This window comes from Papaver somniferum, chromosome 9 (assembly GCF_003573695.1).
Source record: "Papaver somniferum cultivar HN1 chromosome 9, ASM357369v1, whole genome shotgun sequence".
NCBI classification, from domain to species: Eukaryota; Viridiplantae; Streptophyta; class Magnoliopsida; order Ranunculales; family Papaveraceae; genus Papaver; species Papaver somniferum.
The window spans coordinates 82490028-82506849 of NC_039366.1; the positions used below are offsets into that span (position 1 = coordinate 82490028).

Genomic DNA, 16822 nt, shown 5'->3' on the forward strand with positions numbered 1-16822 from the left:
GCACTGACTATGATGGATTTTGCAGGAAACATCAATGATACCAGAGGACATCTAGGATACTCTGGAGCTTGGGGAGTAACATGAAGTGCTGATCTAGCTTTCCAATGGACCAAAGAAATAACAACACAAATATGGAGATACAAGCTGAATCCATGGAGACTCTAATACGGTTCAAACTTCTCTACCATAAAGTTGTCAAAGGAAGATTCCATCTAAGTTTCTATGAAAGAAGTAATAGTGAAGAGGAAGACAGTAATACCGATATCAACCAAATATCTTTTGTTTTAGTAAACCTTAAGCTCATTCATATACTTAAATATGGATGCTTTTAATATTGCACTCTTTTGTAAGAACAATGTTGGAAGGATGAGTAGTCCTTCCAATAAAAACTCTCTGTATCAGTCTTAGGTGCTTTTTTGGCACTCTAAGTTTTCCTTAAAAAAAGAACGAAAATAATAGATACACAACGTTGTGTATGTACCGTGTGAGGGAGGGGTGGGGCCCACTTCTGCCCACCCTATCCCAATACAGAGATGGTGACCTTTCTACCGCTGGATCCCCTCTCGGTGTACACAACCTTGTGTATGTAGCAAAGTTGGAAGAAAAAAAAATTGGTCACTTTTGCATTCCCCTTTAGAGGGTGCCCTAATACCGTCTACCCCAATCTAATCAATGAAGTTACATTGGTCCAATATCTTTACTTCTCGCAGAGACAGCGGACAGCCCAACCATTACCATTACCATAACCAAAAACAGAAAAGGGAAGGAAAAACCTCTTTTCTTCTTCTTCTTCGTATATACGAAACTTAATATATATTCCGTCTGTCTGTCTTTCTTTCTACACAGAATACATGCAAACGTTACTGCATTCCTTTTCGTTATCATGTTCTTCTAGCGTTGTTTGATTTTTCAAAGCAGAAGAAGATAATTTTCTTGACTGGTAGAAATCTACCTTTACCCCCTAATGGAAGAAGGTACTGATTCTTCTTACCAATATCTTGATATAGTTTTCCGATTAGAATTTTTGATGTTTAGGCTGAATTTGTGAGGACTTGTAAATTTATTGAAAATTATCTTCAATAATGGTTAAATCGAAAATTCTAATGTTTTTTTTCTTTCTTTTTAATCTGGATTCTTATTGTTTTGTTTGTTATTATGCCTAAGAACTGCTTCTGTTTATGATTATCAAGAAAGTTTGGTCTGATTGTTTATTCATAATTGAATGAAATCTAGTTTATTCTTTTTTGGATTAAACCGTGTATTAGGGTTTGTTGGATTTTGGAAGTCTTCCCCACCACATATAGGGATACGTTATTCTATCTTATCATAATTTCTTGCCATAGTTACCTACTGTTTCCCCTTAACACCTGGTGGATTTATACCTAAAGTTTCACCTAATTGACACAGCTAATCTTTTGTTAGAAGATTATGTTAGGCAATAGGAATAGCTTGGTCAATGTTGAACTTTTGTTCATTGAGAACTTAAAGGATAACAATCTTTGGTTCAATTATAGAGATATAGAAGAACAACGCACAATGCTAGCATTAGTCGTAGTTGAATTTCGTTTTAGGAATCCATATATGGAGTGTTTCTTACCTTTACCAACTTTGTCCTTCCTGTTTGTTACAACGCGGATGACCTTTTGATCCAATGTAATTCTAGCAGTGAACATGGCTTTTAAGAATCTGTATCAAGTGGAGAACCTCCTGAGCATCAATATATATGGAACTTAAATAAATATTAGGTGATACTAAAAGTAGGACCTTCTAGAGATATAAGTAACAAATGCTGGGTTACGTCAAACCCAGGGGGATAGAGTTCCTGGTGTTCTCACTTATGAGTAATTGTGTCACTTTTAATAAAACATAGATTAGGTGTTATTCTTCATCTGGTTCTTGTTTTGTTTGTCTATTTCCGCTACGATATCATTTTGACTCTTGTCTCAAACTATTACTGTCATTACACACTTTGGGTGTGATTTATTAATTCAGCTGGTTACAATCTCATGAAAAATTCAGGACCCTGCGAGGTGCATCATGAAGAGGATAATGCCCTCCCTGAGAATAAACAAAAAAGGAAGTTCAAGACTCCAGCACAGCTTGAAGCTCTGGAGAACTTCTACACGGGTAAAATTGTCCTCTTCTCATATCTTAATCTTCTTTTGTTATTAATATGTTTCTTACCCGAATGATTTAGAGAAATATATTCTTTTATCCCCTCAGAGCATACATATCCCAATGAAAAAATGAAAGCGGATTTTGCAAAGAAGGTAGGATTATCTGAAAAGCAAGTCTCCGGATGGTTTTGTCATAGAAGATTGAAAGATAAAAGGCTATTGAAAGAAGCTTCTGCAAACGGAAAGCAAGATCTATCAAGTGGTGTTATACAGGATCGTGGCAGTGGCCTCAAGCAAGATTCATGTAGCAGTAACAAACAAGGGAGTTATAGATATTTTGATCTTAAAGAGGTCGAGAGTCGGAGATTTGATGGCCCAGACTATGCAACTCCAGACCGTCCTTACAGCAAAAGGGGTGTATGTATGCCTACTGGAAATTATAGTACTGCGGAGAATACTTCTTCAGGAAGTAGCTCTACTTCACACGAACGATTATTCCCTCACAAGGGAGGTTGTGGGACTCATGATATGGAAAATTTAAGATATCCAAATCGGAGTAGCAACTCTATGTTGATTTCCGAAGGTGTAAAGAACAAGGGTAAAGCTCTGGTATCAGGATATTTACACTTGCGGGATGAGATTGAAAATGCTGCTATCATTTCCGTTAAGAAGCAACTGGGGAGGCTTTTCTGCGAAGATGGCCCTCCTCTCGGAATAGAGTTTCAGTCACTTCCTCCTGGTGCATTTGATTCTCCAGTTAGGAACCAAGTCAATGGTAACAAAATCTTTTGAAATTAACATCTTTATATTTGTTATGTTTGTTGATACTTTTTTAGGGATGACTACCTCGTGAGGGCCCTAGTTTTGGTGTTGACTACCTGGCTAGCAAGAGAGCTAAACTTATATTTATACATACATGTTTATTTATTAAATTTTCTCCTCCAGTGTTATCCTCCCAGTTCTTTAACAACTTTCTTGATCATGAAAATAGCTTAACAACATAAAGATGCAGTTATTAAGCTTGGATCATATGTATTATATATAAAAAGAATGTAGCTGTAATACTAGAAAGCATTGATTAATTGCCTGACCCACAATAAGGGCCTTGTGGTGTGACTGGTGTCCACATGTTATCATGATATGCTGGGGTAAATTTGAGGCTTTTCATCCTTGAAGGGTTTAATTAGATGCATTTTGCTAGGTAACATACACTCACCACCCATCATGGAGGAAGTCTCTGTCATTACATTTCACATTTCTGTGTACAGCTTTTGATCATCTATGTAGATTCATGTGATGTGACCCATGTTATAATTATTTATTAAGAAAGAGAAGAAGTTCTCTTTGACTACATTTTGCTCCTCCCTTGACAAGTTTTGATCATATATCAAGATTCCCATGCTATAAGTCAGAAGCTAAAGATGTCATTGTAGAATTATATACCCTCTGCTTGTTCGGTGTTTCAATGGTGTCTGTGAATTGCAAGCTAAAGACTTTGCGTATAATCATCATTCCTCTTGATTCCATATTGAATAGATCTCATGGTAATCAGCCTTGTTTTGCATAAATTTGGGCAGATACATACCAGATGGCTGATCCTGTCCGACAGAACTCTCATGGTATCTCTAAAGGCCGCAAGGAATCCCGTATTGAGACGGTAAGTGTACCTTTCTGCTTAAATCCTTGAAAACTTTGAAAGTCTAACAGGGGTGGCTGCTTTTGAAATTTCAAAGTGGTGCACTTAGATAAGTTAAGTGTTTCTGGCCATATATATGCTGAAGTTCAGCTAGGTAAATATATCTATAAATGGTGCTCCCGTATGCGATGCTGGAGAAATGTAGATAACATCCTAAGGTTTCTCTACTCAAAAGATAGAATAAGATTCTGGTTAGAAGTCCATGTGCAAATTTATTGGTTTACTAAATTTCACCAATCAAACTAACATGTGGTGATTTAAATGACTTCTTTTGAATGGTCTTGATGGAAGTTAATATTCTTATGACTAAAAGTAGAGTTCTTACCTGGTCCAGGAGAACAATTGACTGAAGTCTCGCCAACCACAGACCTTCCACAAAACATGGTCAATCTTCCTGCTGTTCCTAACATCTATTCTTTATTTTATTTTACAAAGTCCTCTATGTGATCAAGGTATCTCGGGAGTTGCGGTCCTATCTGTGGAGTAAGGTTTCATTCTGGACCATATGCATTGGTATTGTAGTAGGCGAGAGAATATCAGCTGGATCTACTACCACTGGACGGTGGATGCCTAGGATTTCAAGGTTAATTATAGGTTTCAATTTGTTGTTTGTTAGGATTAGTCAGTAAATCAGCCTTCTTGAAATCATCATAGCAAATTAGCAATCATTAGTGTCAAATAAAATAGTTGTTCCTATGTTTCCTTACTAACTTCCAGGATAGGGCCTACGACCAATAGCCATCTAAAGCTTATCTTATTTGTATTATTTCTCTATATTATATGTACACTTAGTATGGTGACTTCTAAGTAATTTAGAGAAATTAATCAAGCCATAAACCCTAAATCAGATGGTATGAGTAACCCAGCCATTTGAAAGACCTAGGAATTGCAGATTTCATATTAGAGAAAAGATGGTATGTGGCTCATGAACCAATTCACATCCCCTTAGTCACTCAACTTGAGAGTATTGGAGGAAGAGAACTTCACAATTGGTAAGATGAAAAGAGAGATTTTCTGATTGAAATCATATACTGGAGTCTTTACTGACCAGGAGGTATTTTTTAGTCTCCATCAACTCACAGCTGACTATTCTTTCTCAAAGTCGTGGCTAATTTTGAGATGTTAATGGGAATTCAGTTTCTTTAGGCTCTGCAACTATTATTTTTTTGTGACACAAGTTTCAATGGAATCTGGACGTGTATTTATCTTAATCATATACTGTTCAGTAGTTTTCTCAACAAACTGATGCATTATACGTCAGAGGGGTCACTTGGTATTAATAATCTTTCTGTGATCCACACAATTATGTTGTCAGTAATATCTCCTACAGTCGTCATCTTGCTTAAATATTATCATAGGAGAAGTCTGAATTATCTAACTGTTGAGTAGTTTGGTCACCAATTTGATGTGTTAGAGATGTCACTTGGCATTAGAATTATATCTATGAGCCACAAAATCATGTTATCAGCAGTATCTTCTTTAACAGATTTTTTCATTTTTTCTGTACCTCCAGAGATACCCAAGGAACCATCACGAGACATATCCGCAAGGCTCATATCCTGACGGGGAACATATCAAACGTACCAAGTCAGAATATGTTCGTAGGCAGCGCACTACCTATCCATCCTTGGGAAACTCTTTTTTTAACAGTGACAGGAAACATGCCCCTGAAGGTATTCCATCCATGGACATGCGTGAAAGTTCCGAGGATGAACCACCTGTGATCATCAGCAAGAACAATTTTAGGAGGTCTAAGTATGGGGTAGAAGGGATGGTATCAAATAACAACGGAAATCCTCGTCTTCGTCCATCACTGAGCAAGTTTAGTAGTGGCGAACCATCAGATCTTCAGCTTCACAAGTACGATTATCCTAGGGCTCGAATGCTCAAGAGGAAGGAATACTTGGAACCTAAGCCCTTGAATTTGGTTAATCAGCATAAAGAGGCTTTTGATTCAGTGGATGGTGTAAGCTGAAATTTCTTCTATTATGTGTGTGCATTTGATCCGATGATAAATCTGGTATTTAAGATGGGTCATTTGTTTTACCCGCTTGTAGGAAGAAAACGTTCACAGAGATTGGAGAACGAAAGATTATGCGAATCACGTGAGAGCAAAGAAGAGCCTAAAAAATGATATGAAAGTGAGCTTCTACTTGTGCTGAATGTTTTGAAGTGCAATTTAATATTTTTGGGACATAGAATATTTTTATCTTCTTTATCCATTTGTTCTTACTTCACTTTCTTTTCCTGTGAAGGTGGGGAGGAGGGTGCGAGCTGATTTTCCTTCACGAGCACCGGGTTCCAATGAATTGCTGCCATGTAGAAACCGGACCAAAGAGTTAGTCTCATAACTAAAGACCTTGCACGTTTTTTTTTTTTAATAATAGCTCATTGTTATGTTTATTTTATATTATGTTCACTTGACTCACTGACATTTAACTGCCTGCACATGGGGATGCTTATGAAAATTGTGAGAGGTTTACGCCTCCCCATGTACTGCTCCCAAAAAAGGCGTTATTTTGTGGGCAAATGTCAAAAGTTCTCTAAAATAATGACTTTTAGAGAGTATTCTTTTTCAAAATTATCTCAATATTTAGGTTTGGCGGGAAAACCCTAAATTATAATTACCCCTCAGAAGAAGGGAGGAAATGAGAAGATGATATTGACGGTAAACCCGGTTACTCTTATATGGAAGTCAGTAATTACAGTATAATAAGCGATCAGACCTTAAAAACAAACTACAGTATAACATCACACATGAATTGATTCTACATACTTCTAAGCTGTTCTGTTTCTTTATAATTCATGGCGGTCAAGGCGAGGCGCTAGAAGGGGGAGGCCACCTTGTCTCACAAAGTGCTTTTTAAAACCTTTATCATGTCTTAGTTTTGACCATACTAGTTGGACCATTTATAGGGTTTACACACCTCAAATTCTTCAATTCAGAGCTTTGATTCCTCTGGAATAGGTCAGTTTTTCCAAGGATACGTGAGAAGCTGCAGGCTGTTTGAATACTTGGAACAAATTGAGTCACTCATATATAAATGCCTGCTTTTAATTAGTATGTCACAAGTGAGTGCAATTAAAATAAGCACCCAACTAATTGTGGTAAATAGCAATTCTCATGATGTTGTGTCTATGTCACTATGTGCTGAGTTGGTATCTCAAGCTGACCTTTGTTAACCATACTGAATTGACAACACTTATAAAGTAGTTTTTTTTTTTTTTTTTTTTTTTTAAGAATTTGCTTTTTATGACCTTTGTGGGAGATGTTATGGACTTCTGCAGTTTTGATCAGATTTGTTGTACTCTGTTGAATTCGTGATCTAGGTTATCAGTTAGTATCTTTTTCCTCACTGCTTTTTATGATATAGGTAAAAGTGTCTAGTTTTTAAATTGTCTGAAACACATTTCAAATTTTCATTTGTATGAAGAATGAATCTGCATTAATTTGATGAGAAAAGGGGCAACTATGTAAGAGGATCCATGAGTTTACATGCAATCTATCTTTTTTGAAACACACATACAATTATCACATAATGTTGGTAGTCGAACAACATTACCTAAACTTTTTTCACAATTCTGATATTTTTTTATTTTTTTTTTCCTGATACTGATAAAATATGATTCTGTGAGCATGATGAGGAAGAACTTAACAGATCAACTGTTTTTATACTAATAATATACCAGTTATCAGCTACTTTTGAATTACATGTGCAATTATTTAAGTTTTGTTAAAAATTTGCCTAGGCATGCAGCTATGAGGTGGCCAGCTTACAGACGAGTAGAAATATTCTCAAAATCCCTGATCAAATTGCTACACTACATCATTTAAAGTGATGCCACCTCTAGAATTATAATCTCCCTAGGATCATAATATGTTTTTTTATATGTATATGCTTAACTTTCTAAAACAGCACTGTCTCATCATCTAGGCACATCGGAGATGGGCAAACCAGTTTCTACGAGGATGCTGCTGCAGAAACTAGTTCATCCATGGACTGAACTGGCAAATGGTCAGGTTGATAAATTCCTTGTACTCTCTCTATATATATATATGTATTATATTATATATATATATATATATATACATATCAATGTGAGAGTTGAAGAGATATAAAATGCCGTCGATTCGGATCAGTTGTGAAGGATGCAGATTTTGATGGTTCTGTAGACCATATTCGAGGAAAATATATCGTTTGTTACTGTTCGGTTATTCTCTTTTTGTGGAAGAGTTTCCGACTTCGACGCTACAGCTACCCGGGAATCTAAATCACTGTCATGGAAAAGGTTATTGCACGCTGCAGGTTACGATATCCCACACTATTATTCCTGTTTCTGCAACATCTGCACATCATGTATATAGCTGTGTAGTTAGTTTAACTGAGGAAAGAATCTAAGACCACATTAGACTTTAACTTCAGTCATCATCGAAACCTCGGGTAAGTTTAGAGCTTAACATAACAATTTGACTTCTTATGTAAATCTTAATCACAAGCTCCTGGACAGAAACGTTGCAGGTGAAATGAATCTATTTCGGATGCATTTGTTGGATTGAACAGATAGCAAAACCTTTTTTTTTATTTATTTAAAAGGAATCAATGTTGTGTGCTTTTTTCGTATCTTAGTTGAATTTTCTTTCTTTTGGTGTTGTAGGAATTCTGTTGATCTTTTTGCTTTCTAGATGAACTTTTCTAGCTAGTTTTGGAAGCACTTTTTGCTTGCACCTTGTTCTTTTTATATCTTACAACTTTATATTTTTCTGCACATTCTGGAAAAAGTACTGCCAAAAGATGTAGATAATGTACATTCCATTCATAACAACTTCAGTTCATTCATTCTCTTCAATTCATGACAACCACTCCGGTATGGCTGTATCCACTCAGAACTAAATAACTGGCAACAAAACCAGGAGCCTTGCATCCAGTTGAAAAGTCTGCAAACATAGTTAAGATCTCAAGGTTCAAATAATTTGAATCGTTGCAACTGTTCAGACCCAATTTGGTGCGCGCCACTTATGCCAATCTGTAACCGATACCTAGTTGGCTTGTTTACTATCTTTCCACCTTGAATCTAAAAAATTGTCCACTCCTTTATAATCTTCTGTGAGATTTGCCTTTGGTTTTGATGGATGTTCCATCAATCAAAGATTGCATCGTAAACTCACCAAAGGAAGTTTTCTCACTTACTAGTTATTAGTGCATATGGTGGATAAAATATTAATTTCGATTGAAATTAAATTTTCAGAAAGGATATCAATTATTTGAGGTTGTGGTTTTGAACCTTTTGATCACGTGCAGTAATAATAAATTTTCATGACAACGATAACGATATACAACTTGCAATAACATGCAGATTGCATATATGATCTTAGCATAATAAATAGAGGAACCAACGGTTAACTGATTTCTTTAACAAAAAAGAAAAAGGTTGACCAATTTTTCTTTTTTTCTTTTTTCCTTTATCAAGCATACAGTTTTCCTGTTTTTTTCCCTTCATTAAGATATGCCCAAATTAGTTTGAGGTATTTAAATTTATTCTGGATCATAATAGGGGTTAAAGGGTGTCTAATGTGTATAAAATTTCATAAATATCCTCTCGCAAATAATATTTTACGGGCGGGTGAATTGGGGGAGTTTAATGTATTTTGAATGTTGGGGATTTTGAGGGAGTGTCAGACAGTATAGAGAGTTTGAGAGAGTTTGGTGTTTTGAGTGTAGGGAGTTTGAGAGACTCTCCCAAAATCTCTACTCTTTTGAGAGATTTACAGTGACGCAAAAATACATTGTAAACTCTCCAGAACTTCATAAAAAAATCAACTCCCTAGCATTCTAGGTTTTACTACTAACAGGGAGTTCAAGAGTTTCTTTCAAACTCCCCCACGACTAACGGGGTTTTTTAGGGAGTTTGGGAGACTCTTCTAAACTCTCCCATGACTAACGGGGATTGTGAGAGACTCCTTCGAACTCCCCCAGACTAACGGGTAAAAACTGAACAACACCCAACTCCCAAGGACTAACCCCCTGTTAGACTATTCCTATTTTAGTTTTAGATCCAAACATCAAACCTTGTCTATTTCCTTGTCGTTCTTCATCAACCTAATGATCATCTCTTTCTTTATGTTTCTTCATTTTTAAACAAAAAAAATATCAATTAATTCGTCGAGAAAACGAGATAGCAATTGATGTCATAAACTCAGTCAATTACTTTATTTTGTTCTTTAAGTGACATATTATGTTAGAAAATTGATTTATATGTAATGATTTGGTCGTTACGGCATTGTTTCACTTAACACGACGATTTTTTATGTTTTTGATTAGTCGGCATGCTCGTTGGATGAATATCATGACGGCTTTTCATGTTGTTCATTTCTGAAAGAACAATCACCAGAATCGTTATGATCCTCATCCCTAAACCGTAACGACCAGTAACTACCAAAATCCAAGCTTTTTTGTATCCAAATTCGTTATTAGTCGGCATGGTTTTATAAAAATAACATGACGACTAACAGACAGTCGTTGATGTGTTGCATTTTCGACCATGACGATTATAACTGACAAAAACCAATGTTTCCATTGTCCAATTTGGTTTTAGTCGTTAAGGATTTGGAAAATACCATGACGCCCGTTTTCCATGAAGTAGAGAGTCATCATTGTTTACATTATTGATCATGACGACTAATAACTGCTAAAAACAAGTTTTTATGTGTCCAAATTTGCTTTAGTCGTCATTTTCTTTTTAAATAACATGATGACTTTGTCCAAAAAAAATATACAATTGTCATTGTTTTGCATTGTCAAGCATGATGACTTATTGTAATGGTTAGTCGGCATGATTGTAACAAATAAACCATGACGATATTTGATGTCACTATTAAAAATCATCATTTTATTTTAATCCGATCCCGCCGATTATGTTTGGTCGGCATGTTTTGTTTTAGTCGAGCATGCCGACTTTTCATGACTTGAGTTCTGAATCTCTAAATTCCTTTTTTAATTTGAAGAATTTAACCAACAAAATGTTGTTCAATTCCGTTTTGAGAAGTGTTTGTATAAATTAATTCATTTCGTTACAAAATTCTCAAAAACCAAAACTTATCCAAAAAAAGAATACTAACAAGATACTTAAATTAAATTAAAAAAAAATCAATAATCAAAATATTTACTTAACAAATTTAATCTAATGTTATTTACTTAAATAATTCAATAGATTAGTACTAATTAATTTGGGACAGATTAGGCGTTACTAAATATATATATATGGATAAGGGGCTTTGGATTTTACTTTCAAATGATCCTATTTTGTATTATTCGAATTATAAAAACTTTGTAATTATAATTATAATCATCAACTTGCATTCTTTAATTTCTTTATCACTGCATAATTTAATGTTCAGTAGCTCAAGAAAATTTTAGCATTATTGTGGTAAAGATAAACAAAAGTTTCAAAACTTTGCATTTCTTTCAATGATCAAGGACTCAAGGCGTACGACCGTCAACACACATCTAACTTTTCCTTCTAATAATTCCAAAATTTACATATTTTTTTGTTTCGCTTTACATTGGCAAGCCAAGTCCTATGGGCATGATAAATGAGTTAGTTTGTTACTTTTGCACCCATTATGGGCATGGTAAATGAGTTATTTTGGTACTTTTGCACCCATTATGGGCATGGAAAAGTAGTGGATAAGCGGCATAGACGAGGTGCAATTTCTATCGAGCAGTAGAGTCTCGACCGCTCAGTTGAAACTACATTGAATGATCGAATATTCGTCGCTAGTGGAGTAACCTAAATCGCTCAGTGTATATTACGTCGCTCAGTAATTTCTCATATAACAACTAGAAATTCATCACTCTATAAATATGCAATTCGAATCTCATTTCAACTCGCACCTTCTCCACTCTTCTCAATTCTCACTCACATCAGTGGTAATTGAACACAAAATTCACTATTTTTAGTCCCATCTTCTCTACATTCACCATCGTCTAAATTTTCTATATGGATTCTCAATCTTATTCTCAAATAAGCCGAAACAACAAAACTCGGGGTCCAAGATTTATCGTCTCCGAAGCCGAATCCATTTCCGAAAACTATTTTTTACACAAAATAGTATCAATGGTGCCCAACAACAAAGTAACAAGTTGTGTGATAACATTTTTCAGCAATTTCAAGAAGAAACTATGAACGCCAATAGTTGTGATGAAAATGGGTTGTCATGTTGTTTCATTAAAATAAACAACCAAGTCGCCTTATATGTTGCTGTTATAATTCAAGTCATTCATGACCGAGATAGCGATGTTGTTGATGTTGATGTAGAGCAAAGAGTCGAAATTATTGGCACTATAAACATGGGGGAAAAATTCCCTTTGAAAGTTGCTATCATATTTTATAAGTGTTGCCTAAATATGATCTAGTTGTTTTAGAAAACATGCAACAACAACATGTACTTGATAGATCACCGTACAATTTCCCTTCAACACCAAGTTCACAACCATATCAGCCATCTCACCCCCCCTCCAAACAATCCATTTTTCTTCACCAAATACCACAAGAAACATAAATTCCAACTTAAATCTCAATGTTGCTAATAAGAGAAATCAATCAGGAAGATACGCTATACGAATAACGAGAAAAATAGCACAAGAAGGAGAAGTTAAAGGTTTTTTGGAAATTTTTATGGATCATCAGAAGACTGTCGAGAAACAAAGAGCGGTTGACCGAAAATTCATGATTAGGAGATGAAAAAACATCATCAAACTCAAAATATATTTTTGTTGCAGATTACGACAAGAATAAAATTCTTAATGCGAACACCTCAAAAATGACCGAACGACAAAAATATGTATGGAAAATGAAATTTGACAGGTTAGCATAGGAGTTGGAAGAAAGACGTAACAAGAAAAATATGCAAAAACATTTTGGAATGATGATCAAAATAATGATGGTGAAGTTGAACATGATGAAGTAGAACTACTTCATTAATTAGTGTATCAGCTTTACTTTTAGTTAAAATAAATGACGTTATAATAGTTTTTCGCTTGAATTTTTAATTACATAAAAGATGAATGAAAAAAACATATAAAACTAACATCATATTTTAACTTAACATCATATTAAAACTAACATCCCATACAAGTTATATATGAGAAACTCCTTAAGAATTTTGAAATGGGCTTCATTTCAGAATTCTTTCCTATCTATCTTCGTCAGTCATCTCTAGATCGCACTCCAATATCAGTGTTGGTTTCACGTTTAAGTCGATATCGACTGACAATTTGAATTAAAGCTATAAAATTTTCAATTTTTTTATTTTTGTTACAAAAGAATAAGGTTGACGGTATGCTTGAACTTCGGTTGACCATTTTGGATAGAGTCCATCTGCAAGATAATATCATGAGTGTATTGATGGTTGTTCATGGTGAAATTTACTTTGGGACAAATTCCATACTTTAAATCTTCAAACAAAGGTGATTTGTGTAAAACATTTATGTCGTCACGTGACCACGGAAGACCAAAAATGCATGTCATATCCAACAATCATAAGAAGCATCAACTTCAACGATAACAGTTGGTTTTGCATGATGATCCTTATATTTTTCATCCACACCCAATGCAATGCAGTCAAGACTACCTAGCATTCTTGGAAATCCCTTATCCTGATTTTGATTTAATATCTCTCTAACATTTGCATAAGTTAGTTTTCGTAAATAGGTTGAGCCAAAATTATGAATTATTGTTTCGAAAAACAAGGCAAGGTATTTGTATGCGATGTTTCACCCATATGAGGAGTACTCATCGTTAGAATCCCGAATTTTTCATAACCTAGAATTCTTGGGGACGAAGAAACTTTTTGGTAAGGATTATGACCTATAATAGTGCATCAAACTGATAATTAAATTGAGGTTCTACCTGACAAAGCTCATTTACAATCTTGAGCACCGAGTGTCGAGGTATGCATAATCGACGCTGGAAATATTGGTTAGAAAACACATAATGGGTAACGAAATAATCATACATCATCTTTTCGTAGAAATCATCCCTTGTTTATCTTCTTGTGAACATGGGCTCTGGATCTCCAGGTATCTACACTGATGAATATAACTGCAGCACAATGTTGGTTAGTTCTCTATCTTTATTTGACTCATTATTTAGTTGTCGCATCACCTGAACAAATATTCGTTGTTGTGATTCAAATCGGTCTATATGAATGTGCACCTCTTCATCAGAAGAATGCATTGTTTATGAATTTAAAAGTAAGTAAATTGAGGATCAAGGTAGAAGAATAGGTTGATAATATATAGTTTATGAAGATTTTAGGTGTGGATAAACTGGATTTAATAGGGAGAAATTTGGGAAATAGCCGTAAGAAATATAGTTGTTTAAGATAGAGTTTCCACCGAATGGTATAGACTCTACAGCTGGCGATCAAGTCTATGCCGCTAGTGGTGTAGTCTTTATCGTTCCATAGAGACTAGACCGCTTAACCCTTTTACCATAGTGGCAGGGACAGTTTGCCAGACCCTGGCATGAAAAATGGGTTTAATAGCCATTGTCCACAGAAACCAGCCTCACAATGGTCATAATACTATAGTTGTTTGTTGTTTTTCATAAGTGTTATTTTTGGGTTTATTTTCTATTAAATAAAGAAAGAAGAAGATTATTTTTCCCGAAAAGAAAAAAACAACTAAAATACTTGTTAGTTTTCACTTTGCGTTTTTCCTAACCTTTTGTTTTCACGGCCTTCTGATTAGTGAGAAAGTTTGGAATAATACCAAACCACTCACCATTGTTTCAGAGGTTCTAAAATGTTTATCTGCAATATTAGCCGAACCTTTGAAACTTCTATTTAAAAATTCAATTCTGATAAAATTAAAGGAGTTCATGACTGATCTATAATCATCTAGAATGAAGTTTTTAAACCAAAATAAATGGTTATTATTTGATTCTAAACTATTTATAACTATTTTTACATCACTGATTATGCAGACATGGTCTTTTCCTCGGTTTTTTTGCCCATAATATAACTCATAGGATGCGTGAACTTCTACTTCTTCTGCATTTCTTGCTAGCTTTGCGATTATTTTGCATCCAAGATAGCTCCCTGACGTATTATTCATAATCAATCCAGTGCCAGAAAGGTTAATATTTTTGGCAAATGAAGCATCGCAATAGACAATAACACAATCTTATGGTAAATTATTGCTTACAACACTGTAAGCCAAACTAGAAGTGGTTGGATGAGGAACATTTACTTTAGAATCATCATTGCTAAGATATATTTATGTATCCCTAACTAGTTTGAGAGCTATTCTGACAGTAGTATGATGATTAAAAAATTTATTCTGAAAAATGGAAGAACATTTATCTTTCCATATGCACCATGCAATTCTAAACACATATACTGCTTTGTCTTTAAGATAAACATTATTCAACCACTTAAATACCCAACTAGCCATAGAGATATTCGTCAGCGAGTCTTGGAAATTCAAATCCTTATAAGGAGTAAGATACCATACTATTTTTCCAAAGGGGAAATGTAAAATGATATATTCATTAGACTCACAGATTGCAGAGTTACACATACCACAGTTCATGTCTTGGTTAGGGATATACTTAAAGATTTTAGCCTTTACTGGTGGAATACCTTCATGACACTTTGAAATAAATAACACTTTCAGAAGAATTTTAAGCCTCCATAAGGATTTATAAGTTGGGTTTACAATGCTGGGGTTTTGAATGTATGAAAACTGACCTGAGATAAGTTTATATGTAGACTTCATTATGAATTGATCATATTTGGTATATGGTCGAACTAACCTATCATGACATGTAAGGGGGATTTCAGTATTGAGAATAACTTGTGCATTAGGATGTATGAAGAATGCATTGACTAAGTCAGGTTTTCATTTCTTTGTATTATGATTAATGAAATCACACACATAATAATGAAACTAGAGAGGATTGCGACAGGGTGACCCCCTGTCGCCCTACCTGCTTATATTATGTATGGAATCAGTATCTAGAGCTCTTAACCATGGTGAAAAGATAGGTCAAATTAAATACATGGTATAACGGTGTCCAAAAATAGTCCTTCTGTCACTCACCTTTTCTTCGCAGACGATTGCCTCATTTTTGCAAAGGCTAGATCCAGCGAAGGCAGAGCTATTGCTTCAATCATTAAACAATTCAGTAGATTCTTTGGGTAATCTGTGAATTTTGGCAAATCAGATATGACATTTAGTCTTAAAATTCAAAACTACATAAGAACTGATATTGCCAACACTTTGAACATAAAGAAAATGGCACTCCAAGATAAGTATCTTGGTGTGCCATTATTACCGCATAGAAGTAAGGTGGAGTCCTTTGCCCCTTTGATGGACAAGTTTTCAGATAGACTTTCTACTTGAAAATCTAAGTTCCTAAACCAACTAGGTACGTCCGCTTTAAACCAATCTATTTTTGGAACTCTGGCTAGCCATCATATGGCTGTTTTCAAAATGCCTAAGGAAATAACAGACAAAATGGATGCTTGATAGACGCATTTTTGTGTCTATTTTATTCTCAATGTTCTGTACTGTTAGTGCTCGATTATGTATTAATTATGGTATTTTTATGTCCTGATAGGTATTTTTGGCCAATAAACACTTATGTGGAAAAAGTTGCTCGAAAAGTGGTTTTTGCACCCCGGAGGACACGTGTTATTCGAACTCTCAGTGTTGGTTAAGGGGCACCTCAGTTACTAAGGGGCACCCTATGTACTATGCACACCCCATGGATATTCGCACCCCATTTCTGTTAGGGGGAGAACCATCTTCTTCTCCACGGAATGAACATAATTTGGCGGGAAAGTTTTGGCTTCAACAGTGTATTTTTGGTTATAATTTTATGAGACTTTTTTTTGGAGATTTGTGGCACGGATTGGTTAGTGATGAGCTGTAACAGTAAAACAGGGGCAATAATTGCTTTTGATTCGTAAAAGGAAGGATATATTCTTGGTTTGAAGAAAACA

The 16822-nt window shown here is 35.1% G+C and overlaps 1 protein-coding gene across 1 annotated transcript; it reads left to right on the plus strand.

Moving 5' to 3' along the window:
* Positions 1–725: 725 nt before the first annotated feature.
* On the plus strand, positions 726–8511 carry LOC113310444 (homeobox-DDT domain protein RLT1-like). The gene is made up of 8 exons (XM_026559133.1): positions 726–974; positions 2020–2127; positions 2224–2892; positions 3695–3774; positions 5327–5779; positions 5871–5954; positions 6069–6151; positions 7749–8511. The coding sequence occupies exons 1-8, from the start codon at positions 965–967 to the stop codon at positions 7816–7818; spliced, it is 1557 nt and encodes a 518-aa protein (XP_026414918.1). The 5' UTR covers positions 726–964; the 3' UTR covers positions 7819–8511.
* Positions 8512–16822: the final 8311 nt, after the last annotated feature.